Below are 13,295 nucleotides of genomic sequence, written 5' to 3' on the forward strand. Positions count from 1 at the left end.
GAAGTCTAATCCAGAATCACGAACAATAAGATTGCATATCAGGACATCCTGTCTTCTTTACAGTTTGAATGAATCTGAATGAACAAATGTAAATTATTATTATTATTATTATTTTTACATTCAGTGTGCTTGTAAATAAAACTAAGCTTTTTAGAACAATTCGTCTTTGCATTCTTTAGACCCATAACATTAACACATCTCTAGTCTACAGATTTATAAATCAAGTCTGACAGGTTTCTTAATATGACTTTCAGATCTTCTTAAGGTGGGTGATGCTAAAGTAACATCATTTGATTGCTTGATTTCTTTTGAGAAGGTTTCAGTGGTTTCTCCTGAGAATGTTTTATCCTCAGTTCTCACTTCATATGACCTAGGTCCAACTTCCTGGACAACAGTTGCCTTTCTGTTCCATGCATCTTGATCTTGGATTGCCACAACATCATCTTTTGCAAGTGGTCAGAGTGTTTTGTTTGCTTTGTCATAATAGTGCTTTTGCTTCCATTTCAGATTGTCCAGTTTTGTTTGTATCTGTTTGTTTTGTTTCAACTCTGTGTAGTAGTGTAAGGTTGTGTGTAACTTGCGATTCATCAGTAGTTCTGCTGGAGATAGACCACACTGAAGAGGAGCAGCTCTGCAGCTTAAAAGAGCAAGATACAGATCTGATTTGCTGTCTGTCTGCCTTTTTCAGAAGCTGCTTGACAATATGCACACCCTTTTTTGCTTTCCCATTGGCTTGTGCATGCTGAGGACTGGAGGGCACATGAAGAAAACCATACTGCACTGAGAACTGCTGCTATTCTTTGCAGTTGTAACAGGAACCATTGTCACTAACTACAGTCTCTGGTATCCCATGTCTGGTGAAAATGGATTTGACATGTGTTATGACACTGGTTGCAGTTGTGCTTGTGAGCAAGGTGATTTCAGGGTAGTTGGAGTAGTAATCCAACACCAACAAATAGTATTTTCCATTGTAATTAAACAAATCTGTTCCCACTTTCTTCCAAGGTGTGGTAGGAAGATCTGGATACAACATTCACATTTTCCAATCATGCTTTCAATGTCTTTATTGATGCCCTGCCAGCATACGGTGTCTCTGGCCCATCTCTTGCACTTTTCAATTCCCAAGTGTGCCTCATGTATCCTCTGCAGAATCTTTGTTCTCATACTCTGAGGAATCACAATCCTTTTGTCTCTCAGCAATAGTCCATTTGTTACACTGAGCTCTGATCTAATGTGGTAATACTTTGAACATGACCCTTTTGGCCAACTACTATGAATGTGTTTTATTACAATTGGTAGTTCTGTGTCTTTCACAGTTTCTTCACTTATTTGTTCTGACTTGGTTTCAGACACTGATAGGGAGTCAACAATCATGTTTACATGTTCCTCTACTTCTTTTTCAGTTGAATTCATGTAATTCAGGTCTGGCGCTTGTGAAAGTGCATCTGCTAACACTAAATGCTTACCAGGTCTGTATATCAAGTCAAAATCATACCTTTGTAGTTTGATGATGAGGCACTGAATTCTTGGTGATATCTCATTCAAGTTTTTCTTTATGATGGACACCAGCAGAAGGTGATCTGTCTCAATTTGAAGGCAGGAAGGCCACAAACATAACAGTGAAATATTTCTAGTCCATAAACCAACCCAAGACATTCTTTCTCAATCTGAGCATATTTGGTCTCAGCTTTAGTCATGGATCTAGAGGCATACGCTACTGGCTTCCAATTTTCACCTTCTGCTTGCAATGAGACAGCTTTGAGTCCATCTTTTGATGCATCTGTTGAAATCTTAATCTCTTGTACTTGTCATTTTCTTCTTTGTAGTTGGGATCTGTACTTATTACTTATCTGTAATTACATGACACCACACCCACAAAGAAAGTTTCACTCTGGTCACTTTCTTCAACTAGTCACACTGATTTTGAGTTGTCCTTTGCTAGATATTGTTTTGCAAAGGGATTTTTATCATTGCAAAATACTTTGAGGGAATGAAACATTTCATCACCAATCAAATCTACAGAGCGGGGGAAGAATGAGACCTTTCACCTGGTTAGTTGTGTTGGTCACCTGTTTCCTCTGGATGCTGCTGTGATGCCCAGACTTCAGAATCAAAAGACCCTGCCTGACCTCCTGTTAATCTGCACTGGGACCTTTGACTGAAACACAAAGGCCACTAAGAAGCCCAGTGTAAATGTTGCTGCAACTAAACTTGAATTTCCTTCAGGGTTAATAAAGTATCTCTATTTCTCATATTGCGTTCCAAATATCGCTTCTGATATCCTGTTTGGACATTTAAATTGATGTAATAAGACTATTTACTGGTCATAGTTTGCCCAGAAAGTCTCACAATGTTTGAACTTTTATTTCTACAAAGCTGTTCTACTGTTGCTTGAGACATCACACAGCCAAATAACACATTTTGATCAATTTTGTCTTATTTTATTTTTGTTTAAAGGAAATAAATGCTTTTTTCAGTCTTTGCATTGGTATCGGTTGATATTAGATATTGGCAGCTACTTAATGCTATAGTACTGAAAGCTGGATTGGTGTGTCCTTAATGATAACAATGCAGTTATCAAACAATAAAACATTTTATAATTAGATGCAGACAGAACACAGTGGTCTTATTTTTACGTCAAGAGAGAGTGAATTGCAATCAATAGCACAAATCTCTAGAAACCACATGAGTTTATGTTTGAAATAGTCATGTGGGAATGGATGGTTGGACAACACTGAGAACACTGAGAATATAAAAACACTGGTCTAACTGGTGCAGGGGCCACACTTGCCTGGTGTGGTGATCTTAACTGTTTGTGTTCTTGATGTAGTATAATGGATAATGCTTCAGCTGTGACTGTCTTCACTATGTCAGGGTTAAGTGGAGTAGAGAATTACAGGATCCCTGTATTTATTGCAACTTTTTTGTATTACATTATCATCTGGATATCAAATGTGACTATTATAATGACTATTATAATGGATAGGAACCTCCACGAGCCTATGTACATTTTTCTTGTTAACCTGTGCCTCAGTGGACTGGTTGGCACTGCAGGTTTTTACCCCAAGTTCCTCAGTGACCTCCTCTCCTCTGCTCATGTGATTTCATTTACTGGTTGCCTAATTCAAGGATCTGTGCTCCATGCTTATGTTGGTGCTGATTTGTCTATACTTTTACTTATGTCTTTTGATCGATATGTGGCAATTTGTCGACCTCTTGTGTACCACTCTGTGATGACAAGACAAAGAATTGCAATATTAATATTTTTTGCTTGGTTTTTGCCATTTGAGTTACTTTCCATAAGTCCAATGCCATTAATTAATGTGAAGCTTTGTGGGTCACATATCCCCAAAATCTACTGTATTCATCATTTAGTACACACACTTGCTTGTACTCCATCTATAGCAGCAGTAGCATTCCCAGCTTTTAATTACACATTTTACTTCTGCCATTTTATTGCTATTTTTTTGTCCTATATTCACATCATAAAGACATGTATCAAATCCAAAGAGAACCAAATTAAATTTATGAAGACATGTTTACCCCACATTTTATGCCTCACAATCTTTGTTGCTTCTGTGCTGTTCGACTTGATGTATGTTAGATTTGGCTCAAATTTAATGTCACAAAATTTTCAGAATTTTATGGCCATTGAATTTCTGATTTTTCCCCCAATCTGTAATCCTGTTATATATGGCCTAAAGTTGACAAAAATTAGGAACCAATAAAAAAATTTTTTTAGGCTTAAACTTTAACTACTTTCCATCATTACTAATCTATTGTAACAAGTTTATGTGTGATTGTTTATATTTAAGTAAATGTCAACTTTTAAGACAGTTAATTAAAAATAAAATGCATGATTTATTGCTATTGAAGATATATAAATATATATCACTGATATTCTTTTTTAACTATAATAGTCAAACTGGTATTTGGAATCTTATATCAATTTTTTTATTGTTTATTGGTATGATTTATACTGGTTAGGGCTGGAAACTTAACTAATTAATTCATAAATTACCAGAAAATACCGTGAATACTGTGCTTGTGTGTATACAGTGCTTGTATATGTGTACTATATAGAATTATGTTGTACTGTATATTAGTTACTGAAGCACTATTGGACTGGTGTTATGTTCCAAATCATTTCCCTTGTGGATCAGTAAACTTTGTCTAAGTTTAAGTCTTAGTCTATGAGATAGTTCTTCAGGTCAAAACATTTAAACACTATTATATTGGCTCAGATATTCTTTCATCCTTTACCCTCAAAAATCAGGAGGAACAGTAATGTGTTCCCCCAGAGCTGGCCTGAGCCATTAACCATATAAACTACAACCAGAGGGCCATGTGCTCCGGTCACCAGAGAGAGAGAGAGAGCAGCCAAACAAACTCTAAAGCAATGTGTGCTGACTATGGTATGGTACAATGTTATATAGTGATCAAACAGGGAGCAAGTGTCTTCAATTCTTTATCATCTCTAAATAGAAGTGCACTGTGCAGGGCTGTGCAGACAGTGTAAGGAGCCCTCCTAACGCTGTCTGTCTGCCTGTCTGTCTGTTCACTGTGACTAGGAGAGGCATTCAATTGCAGAAAGTTAGAAACTGATAGGAAATTAGGGGTGTCACATTATCGCGTTAATTGCGATTAATTAATTACAGTCATATTTAGCGCGTTATGTTTTTTAATCGCGTTAATCTCATTTTTAATCTCTAACTTTACTGTTTCTGTATGCGAGTTGCTTTATTATAAAACCTGTTTTTATGTGTTGTTGGGACAACAACACACACACAAAAAAACACATTTATATATTTTTTTATTTCGGTAATTCCACTCATTGCCGGAAACCCACACAAAACGCGCGCAGTAAGAGCGATGTAAACGTCATGTTAACGTTGGCGGCGTCAGTCGCACAATGGACGAGGTCGAAGAGCCAGTAGAACAGAGGCAGCAGTGCACAGGTAAAAACACATTCGTGTCTTGGAAATTATTCTCCCGACGTGAAATATAAAAGAAAATAACAAATATAAAATCGCCTACAACTTAAATGTCACTGGTGAAAACAACCTGCATAGACTCATGATGTCTGCACTACTGTCCTATAGTGACCTGCCACATGAGGGGACACGCACACAAACACACAAACACAAACATACACCTTCATCATCGTCATTAACCTGAGAACGCGCGGACCACGTTTCTTTCCATAGTTACTGCGCGGACACCGACGTGCTCCCGTGCGCTGCTTACGTTTTCTCGCGTACGCTGCGTAAACCGCGCTTCCTCCTGTGCACCTCTAAACCAGAACTAACACCAAGACTAAAACCGGGACTAACCCAGTCCAGGACTAAACCAGGACTAAACCAGGACTAAAACCAGGTCTAAAAACCAGGTCTAAACCAGGACTAAACCAAGGACTAAACCAGAACTAACACCAGGACTAAAACCAGGACTAACCCATTCCAGGACTAAACTAGGACTAAAGTAGGACTAAACCAGGTCTGAACCAGGACTAAAACCAGTGATTTCATATATATAAAGCATTTCTCAATCAATAATATTTTTAATATGGTTAAGGAAAGACTGGACTGACTTTTTATTGTCTTTAAGTAGACAAAGGTTATGATGTTCAGATTTCCTCGTCTTTGCTACTTTACAGCAAACAGTTTCTTATTCATGGAGACTTGGGCTCAACAACCAATTTGGAGAGATTTGTTAAACAATAAATGACTTTATAAAGTCACTTTTTTTTGTTCTATATCAGTCTTTTGATCTGCCACAATAATGTAATAATGAATTTAAATGAAAATACCTCAAGTTGAAGCTTTTCTCAGCAATTTTTAGGTGAGATTAAAAAGAGATTAATTAGATTAATTAATTACAGATCATAATTAATTAATCTCTCAATTTTTTTAATCGCATGACAGCACTAAGGGAAATACTAGATATGGGTTTCGGATGTGTACTTCCTCATTTTAGATGAGGCCAGTGATGACTAACTATGCTGGACTAACACATGTTGTTCATTGTTCTGGTCCAGTATGTTAGCAGCCACCTACCTTTACCGTGAAATTTGCAATTTCACTGATATGCGCCAAATTGGGCAGAATCAAATAAAGGATAGCACTGTGATGGACCCATGGCATATTTTGATTTTGCAAATTGCACATGCTTTATCAGATCCGGTTTAAATTTGTATGTGACATGGCACATGTAAAGGTCAGGCAAATCACTAGTTTTATGTTACATTGTGTGCTGTTGGATACCGTGGTAAGCAGCCTACAGGCCTTTTCACACAGGCACATATTTAAGAAAGACAAGTTAAGAATTCTTTACAAAGCAATTACTACAGAAAAGTAATGCACTATGGGAATAGAGGTGTTACGTAATGTTGAATCCACCTATAAGAGCAGATAAAGCGTGAGCAGAAGATGGACCAGGGGCTGTTTAAGAGGAGGGAGTCATCTACAGATGAACAGGAAACAGGCCGATGGAAAATGCCTCAGCTTTAGTGTTCACTCTGTCTGGTTTAAATGGAACAGAGAAGTACAGGATCCCTCTGTTTGTTGTAACATTTTTGTGTTACGGTTTCATCTGGGTGGCTAATGTGACTGTTATACTGATTATTATTATGGATAAGAACCTCCATGAACCAATGTATATTTGTCTATGTAACCTTTGCATCAACGGACTGTTTGGTACTGCAGGTTTTTTCCCCAAGTTCCTCAGTGACCTCCTCTCCTCCGCTCATGTTATTTCATATGCTGGGTGTTTGGCGCAGGGATTTGTGCTCCATGCCTCTCTTACTGCTGATTTGTCTCTTCTGTTACTTATGGCTTTTGACCGATATGTGGCGATTTGTCGGCCTCTTGTGTACCACTCTATAATGACAAGACAAAGACTTTCAGTAATGATCTTTTTTGCTTGGTTTGTTCCTTTGCAGCTTAATGCATTAGGCCCTATTGCAACATCCACCATAAAACTCTGTGGGTCACATATACCAAAGCTCTACTGCATTAACTATTTAGTAAACAGACTTGCTTGTGCTCCCTTTATAGCAGATATTATAATCCCAAGTTTTAATTACACATTTTACCTTGGCCATTTTGTTGCCGTATTTTTGTCCTATATTAACATTATAAAAACATGCATAAAATCAGCGGAAGGCCGAGATAAATTTATGAAGACATGTTTACCACACATTATATGCCTCACAGTCTTTTCTTCTGCAATAATATTTGATTTGATGTACGTGAGATTTGGTTCAACTTTAGCAGATGGTGTGAAGAATTTTTTGGCAATTGAATGTCTTCTTATCCCCCCATTATTTAATCCTCTTATATATGGCCTAAAGTTGACAAAAATTAGGAATAGAGTCCTACAAATTGTTGGCCTTAACCAAAAATAGAGAGGCCTTCTACTACATATGTGATGTGTTTTTGTAAAGTTCTTGACCAGGATGAAAAATCTACTACTACTATTACTACTAATAGATATAACAGATCAGATCAGATGTATGTCAACAAATGATAATACAGTTACATTTTTTAAATTTAAAACCTTTTAAACATGCAATACATTTCACACACTAAAGGGAACTTTTTTGTTTTGACTGTTACAGTTATTGTTTTATTTACAGCAAGATTCTTAGCTTTTGGCTGCTCTAAATGTGAAATGTGTGAAAGTAAATAATATAAAACTAAGTAAAGAAAATATGTAACAAAAGGGAGCAAACACAATGTAAAAAAAAATTATCATACACTTACAATTATTTAACTTATTCAAAGAAAGTATATCAGCATTATATCAGTCATTCACGTTTTAATTTAAATTCATGGTCATATTTTGCTGTAATATTGCAAAAACATGAATAAATGTTGTATAAATAATGCCAGTTGCCATCTGATGCTTATACTCCAAGTAAAAGGTATAATTTAAGATTACAAAACAAAAGTGGCTGAAATATAATTTCTAATTATTTCAACAACACAGTTAGATTACCACTGTGGTCTGAGTCCCTAATATTCAAACTAGCACTGTAAGATAATGTGGCCTTCAACCAAACATACAAAACAATAATAGAACATTTCATAACTAACATCATTTCAAAACTGTGTTGTTTATAGGCTTGGATTAGTGATGCTGTTTCATGTTTTTCAGTACCTCCTGACTTTTTAAATTGAGATGATTTTTTATTTGTCATTATACATAAAAGCTGTGCAACAAAATTACATAGATCAGTCATATTATGATAAAAAACATATTGCTAATCTAGCAGTACTTTTCTGTACAGAGAGCAATTTAAAAACGAATCGGAGCTTCTCAAGGAAACACTAAACTTGCCTTATAAGTTCTACTTAATAAATACAAATATTTTATGATAAAATGCATTTGTCCAATAAAAGATGGTAATAGAGTAGTAGTAGAAGTGTTTAAAAAGTAGTTTTGCAACAGAGAACTAACTCTCTTCTAATGAACAACTCCTTTGCTGTTTTCCAGTAAGGTTTTAGACCCCACCATTGTACTGAATATTTTCTTGACTTTGTCACTCGTGGAATCCTCTTACAGCGACTAGAATCTCTGGCCTAAACTAGTTCATGTCCTAACTAGATCACATGGCTTTGACCTGTGGGGACCCCCAGAGGTCAATCTTGGGACTCCTTCTAATCAGTGTCTACATGCTGTCTTTAGGCCAGTTAATTTGGAGCAATAATGTGTATTAAAACAGCTATGCATACCACACACACATTTATGTCTCACTGGCAGCAGGTGAATTTGGATCAGTCAGTTTCAGCTTTTTTCAGTTAAGACTGAAGTCCTGACTGAAGGCTAGAGGTTTATCACCATTTTTAATATATTTTTTACTCTGTGTTATTGTAATATAATGTGTTGTGTGAGCTACTGTGTACAAGTAATTTCTCTTGTGAATCAATAAAGTCTAACTCACTAAGTCAACTCCAGATTCTCCCTAAAACCTGCAGATCAGGTTGAATGGGTTCAACTTCACTGACCCTAACCGTGACAGACCAGAAGCAGAGTGTGCAGCTTGAGAAGAATGTCTGGGTCACTCAGACAATCAGTACAGGGACTCCACAGGGCTGGGCACTTTCTCCCCTGCTCTTCTCCCTATAAACCAAGTGCTGCTCCTATGAGGTGGACTGGCTGGTGACCTGATGCAGTGGCAACAACCTGGAGCTTAGCGTCCAAAAGACAGTGAGAATGATCATGGACTTCCTGCAACAGGCATGCCAAGTTGCCAGCCCAGATGTTGGTGCAGTTCCACATGGCACAATGTCTTTTTTGGGTAAAAGTACTAGTAACCATGCATATTACATTCTAGACTCTCTTGCTAAATATTTTGTTTCCTTCTGCCATAAAACTTCTAAATGGAAAGTGAATTTGCTAATGTGTCTCCTGATACACTCGAGTTTGAATGCATGGTGTGTATTGAATGTACATGATTTTATTTATGGTTTATGTACAGCGAGAGATCTGTGAACTAAATTGCCCTTTGGGATTAATAAAGTTGATGATTGATTGGTCTGTGTTGTCCCATTGATGGCAACAAGGATTTTATTTACAGTGCCTACAAGGAAGTTATTTCTGTTCCACTGGAAGAGGACGAAAATGCATTCATTAAAAAAAAAAAATCTTTGATATGATTAAGTCAGTCAGGTGTTGGGGTATGTCATAGTGAATGTTGCATTACTGTGAGTTCAGAGACAAAAGTACACCAGGACACAAGGCTGGGACTTATTTCTCTGAAATACTCACCTTTCACCTCAGGGTCTGTGAGCTTGAATTCCCAGACGTTTGCTGTTTTTGTATAAAAGGTCAGTGGATGGAGGGTACAGAGGGCTATAGGGAGCACAGACCACACACCTGTGTTACCACTAGCTGCTGCGGAAGAGAGAGGTCTTGTTTTATTAGAGAACTAAGGGAATACAAATGATGGATAACGTATCTATTGTAAAGGTTTTTACTCTGTCTGCATTGAATGAGACTGCAACATATAAACATACAATCTTTTCACTTACTTTGGTGTATTACTGCCTGATTCTGTTTTTAAATATCTCTCTTATTGTTATAATCATTTTAGATTCAAATCTCCACGAGCCAATGTATATTTTACTGTGTAGTTTCTGTTTTAGTGCGTTGTATGGAACAACTGGTTTCTACCCAAAATTTCTTATCGATTTACAAGCTACATCTCCAGAGATCTCATACGATGCTTGTCTCCTCCAGGCTTTTATCATGTATTCTTTTGCCTGCTGTGACTTGTCTATTTTAGCAGTAATGGCGTATGACCGGTATCTGGCCATATGCCTTCCTTTGCATTACCACTCTATCATGACTAAAAAGAAGCTGTCTCAGTTGATATGTTTCTCTTGGGTTATGCCATTGTCTATTTTTGCTATTAGCATTATTCGAACATCTAAACTTCGTCTGTGCAGCTCAAGAATTCAGAAAATATTTTGTGTTAACTGGGTTGTTGTCAAACTTGCCTGTCCAGGAAATGAAACCATCTCGAATAATGTACTTTCATATGCTACAATTATCATATATTTGTGTCATGGTTTCTTCATTATATGGACGTACATGCACATGGTTAAAATCTGTGTTAGGTCTAAGGATGAACAAAGGAAGTTTATGCAGACCTGTGTTCCACATTTGACTTCTTTAACAACATTTCTCTTTGCGATTCTTTATGATTTGATGTACATGAGGTTTGGTTCTAATGCTATCCCACAAAGCCTTCAAAACTTCATCGCAATTGAATTTCTTGTCATTCCTCCATTCATTAATCCTTTAATTTATGGACTTAAATTGGGGAAAATACGCAAAAGAATTGTATATTTACTGACGTATCCTGGGAAATAACGGGCATCTTATCATTTCTAATGTTCTTGTCTTTTGTATTACGTTACAGTTAAGCATTGTTGTAATTTCATAATATAAATAATTTCATAATAAGGTCAACAAGTATTGGTGGATGAGACTAAGTGCGTATGCTTAAGTGTGCTTTACATGCATAATGTGCCAACAATATGTAATAGGAGTTCATTTGGGCTATTTTAATTATCTGAAACCAAACAATCTAATTTGCATTGTATTTTTGTCACTTTTACTACGAGAATGACAGCAGTAATTTTGTACGTTTGTTGTACAATATATGCATTCATTTCATTTTCAGGGACAGCGATAGGGTTTAATTGTGTCATGGTTTTGGTCTTATGCCAATGATTCTCCACTGATAACCACAACTCCCTAAACTACCTTTGTCGCAATTTAGTCAATTTCACTCTAAAATTCTTCAACATCTGTCCATGAATGCAAGTCTACAGTTTCTGCACACTGTTAGATTACAACCCTGCTCTGACCAATATTTAAACTAGAAATGTAAGATATTACGATAACCTTCAACCAAAGATACAAAGCAAGAAGAATAGAAAATCACAACTACATCTTTTGAAGATTACTTTTTCCCTAATCACTACTGACTGAACACCTTCTTGTATTACATTCACAAAAATAATGTAAAGAAAACTAAATAAGGGAGATCTGACCATTTATAGGCCTATTTTGGTTTTGTTTAATCTGTTTCATTTTGCTATTAGATGGAGAAATCTCACTGTAGACTATTGTAAGACTATTAACGAGGCCTTTCAATGTTTATTCCTTGGTTTATGCAGTTTCTGGTCTAATGTTTAGGCTTTTTTGTCTTATTATTTCATTATGGTGCACATAAGGACACTGAAAATAAATTAATATCTTTTTGGGCTGTAAACAAGGGGCACTGTGGGACTAGAGGTGTGTTATGTGACGTTAAATCCAACTATAAGAGCAGATAAGGTGAAGCCAGAGAATAGCTCCAATGTTTTTTGTGTTTGGGAGGAGGTAGTCATTGAGGCTACAATATTTTAATAGGAAGAACAGAAACAATGCAATGGACAATGCCTCAGCTGTAACTGTATTCACATTGTCTGGTTTAAATGGTACAGAGGAGTACAGGATCCCTTTGTTTGTTGTGACTTTTTTGTGTTACAGTTTAATCTGGGTGGCTAATGTGACTATTATAGTGACTATTATTATGGATAAAAACCTCCATGAGCCGATGTACATTTTTCTGTGTAACCTGTGCATCAATGGACTGGTTGGAACTGCAGGATTTTACCCCAAGTTCCTCATTGACCTCCTCTCTTCCGCTCATGTTATTTCATTCGCTGGTTGTTTGGTGCAGGCATTTGTAATTCATGTCGCAGTTGGTATTGATTTGTCTATTCTTTTACTCATGTCTTTTGACCGATATGTTGCTATTTGCCGCCCTCTGGTGTACCACTCTGTAATTACAAGACAAAGAGTTGGCCTTTTGGTCCTGTTTGCTTGGCTTCTGCCCGTGATCATGATGATGATTGGTTCGACAACAACGTTTATTTTAAAGTTATGCGGCTCACATATTCCCAAACTCTACTGTATCAATTATTTAGTAAACAAACTTGCTTGTACTGCTTCTGTGGCCGGTTTTATGGTACCAGTCTTTACATATTCTATTTATGTGGGCCACTACCTATTTATTGTTGGGTCATATTTTAATTTAATACGAACATGCCGACAATCCAAAGAAAACATGAGCAAGTTTATGCAAACTTGTCTCCCACACCTGTTCTGTCTAGGAATTCTGGGTGTCTCACTCCTTTTTGATTTACTCTACATTCGATTTGGCTCTAACACTCTACCACAAGGAATCCAAAACTTTATGGCCATTGAGTTTCTGGTTGTTCCTCCAATTATGAATCCAGTAATCTACGGCTTGGCGTTGACACAAGTGAGAAACAGGATTGCCCAAGTGTTTGGTGTGAAACAAGATCAGGGCTCCTATAAATTTTTCAAAAAGAAATAAAAGGTTTTCACTAAAATGATTGCAAATGTTTCATTGAATCTATTTCTCTGAAGTAATTCACTTGTGTATGCTGACCATTGCTGAATTAGCCCAAATGATCATAGGTAGTACTTTTTACTTTAAAATTAAGTATTTTCAATCAAACATCAAACTACATAATGATACAGACCTATAAATAATGCCCCAAGCTATAAATATTACCCAAAGAGTAACTGACTGCTCTGGGGCTTTCTGCTTCAAATATACTTCAATATGTATCCATTGATGAAAAAAAAAGTGTTGACACTTGTGGTTTAACGCATTGTTTCCCAAAGACTGGGTCGTGACCCTCAGGTGGGTCACAAAAGATTTTTTTTGGGGTCGCTTGTCATGATCTGCAGGTAGGTCAATTGAATGT

General features: G+C 36.7%; 4 protein-coding genes across 4 annotated transcripts; all 4 read left to right on the forward strand.

The window, feature by feature from the left end:
* Nucleotides 1-2,834: 2,834 nt before the first annotated feature.
* Nucleotides 2,835-3,728, forward strand: LOC110156098 (olfactory receptor 51A4-like). The gene has a single exon (XM_020920284.2). It carries the CDS (start codon nucleotides 2,835-2,837, stop codon nucleotides 3,726-3,728), a length of 894 nt encoding a protein of 297 aa, XP_020775943.2.
* A 2,759-nt stretch (nucleotides 3,729-6,487) lies between these two features.
* Nucleotides 6,488-7,405, forward strand: LOC110156099 (olfactory receptor 52E8-like). The gene has a single exon (XM_020920285.1). The coding sequence runs from the start codon at nucleotides 6,488-6,490 to the stop codon at nucleotides 7,403-7,405; it is 918 nt and encodes a 305-aa protein (XP_020775944.1).
* Nucleotides 7,406-9,945: 2,540 nt separating this feature from the next.
* Nucleotides 9,946-10,878, forward strand: LOC110156211 (olfactory receptor 1D2-like). Its single transcript, XM_020920411.2, has one exon. The coding sequence runs from the start codon at nucleotides 9,946-9,948 to the stop codon at nucleotides 10,876-10,878; it is 933 nt and encodes a 310-aa protein (XP_020776070.2).
* A 1,066-nt stretch (nucleotides 10,879-11,944) lies between these two features.
* On the forward strand, nucleotides 11,945-12,898 carry LOC110156100 (olfactory receptor 4S1-like). The gene has a single exon (XM_020920286.2). The coding sequence runs from the start codon at nucleotides 11,945-11,947 to the stop codon at nucleotides 12,896-12,898; it is 954 nt and encodes a 317-aa protein (XP_020775945.1).
* The last annotated feature ends 397 nt before the right edge of the window (nucleotides 12,899-13,295 follow it).

The sequence above is a fragment of the Boleophthalmus pectinirostris genome, unplaced genomic scaffold (assembly GCF_026225935.1).
Source record: "Boleophthalmus pectinirostris isolate CB_2022bp ecotype Guang Dong unplaced genomic scaffold, ASM2622593v1 HiC_scaffold_1, whole genome shotgun sequence".
Classification (NCBI taxonomy): Eukaryota; Metazoa; Chordata; class Actinopteri; order Gobiiformes; family Gobiidae; genus Boleophthalmus; species Boleophthalmus pectinirostris.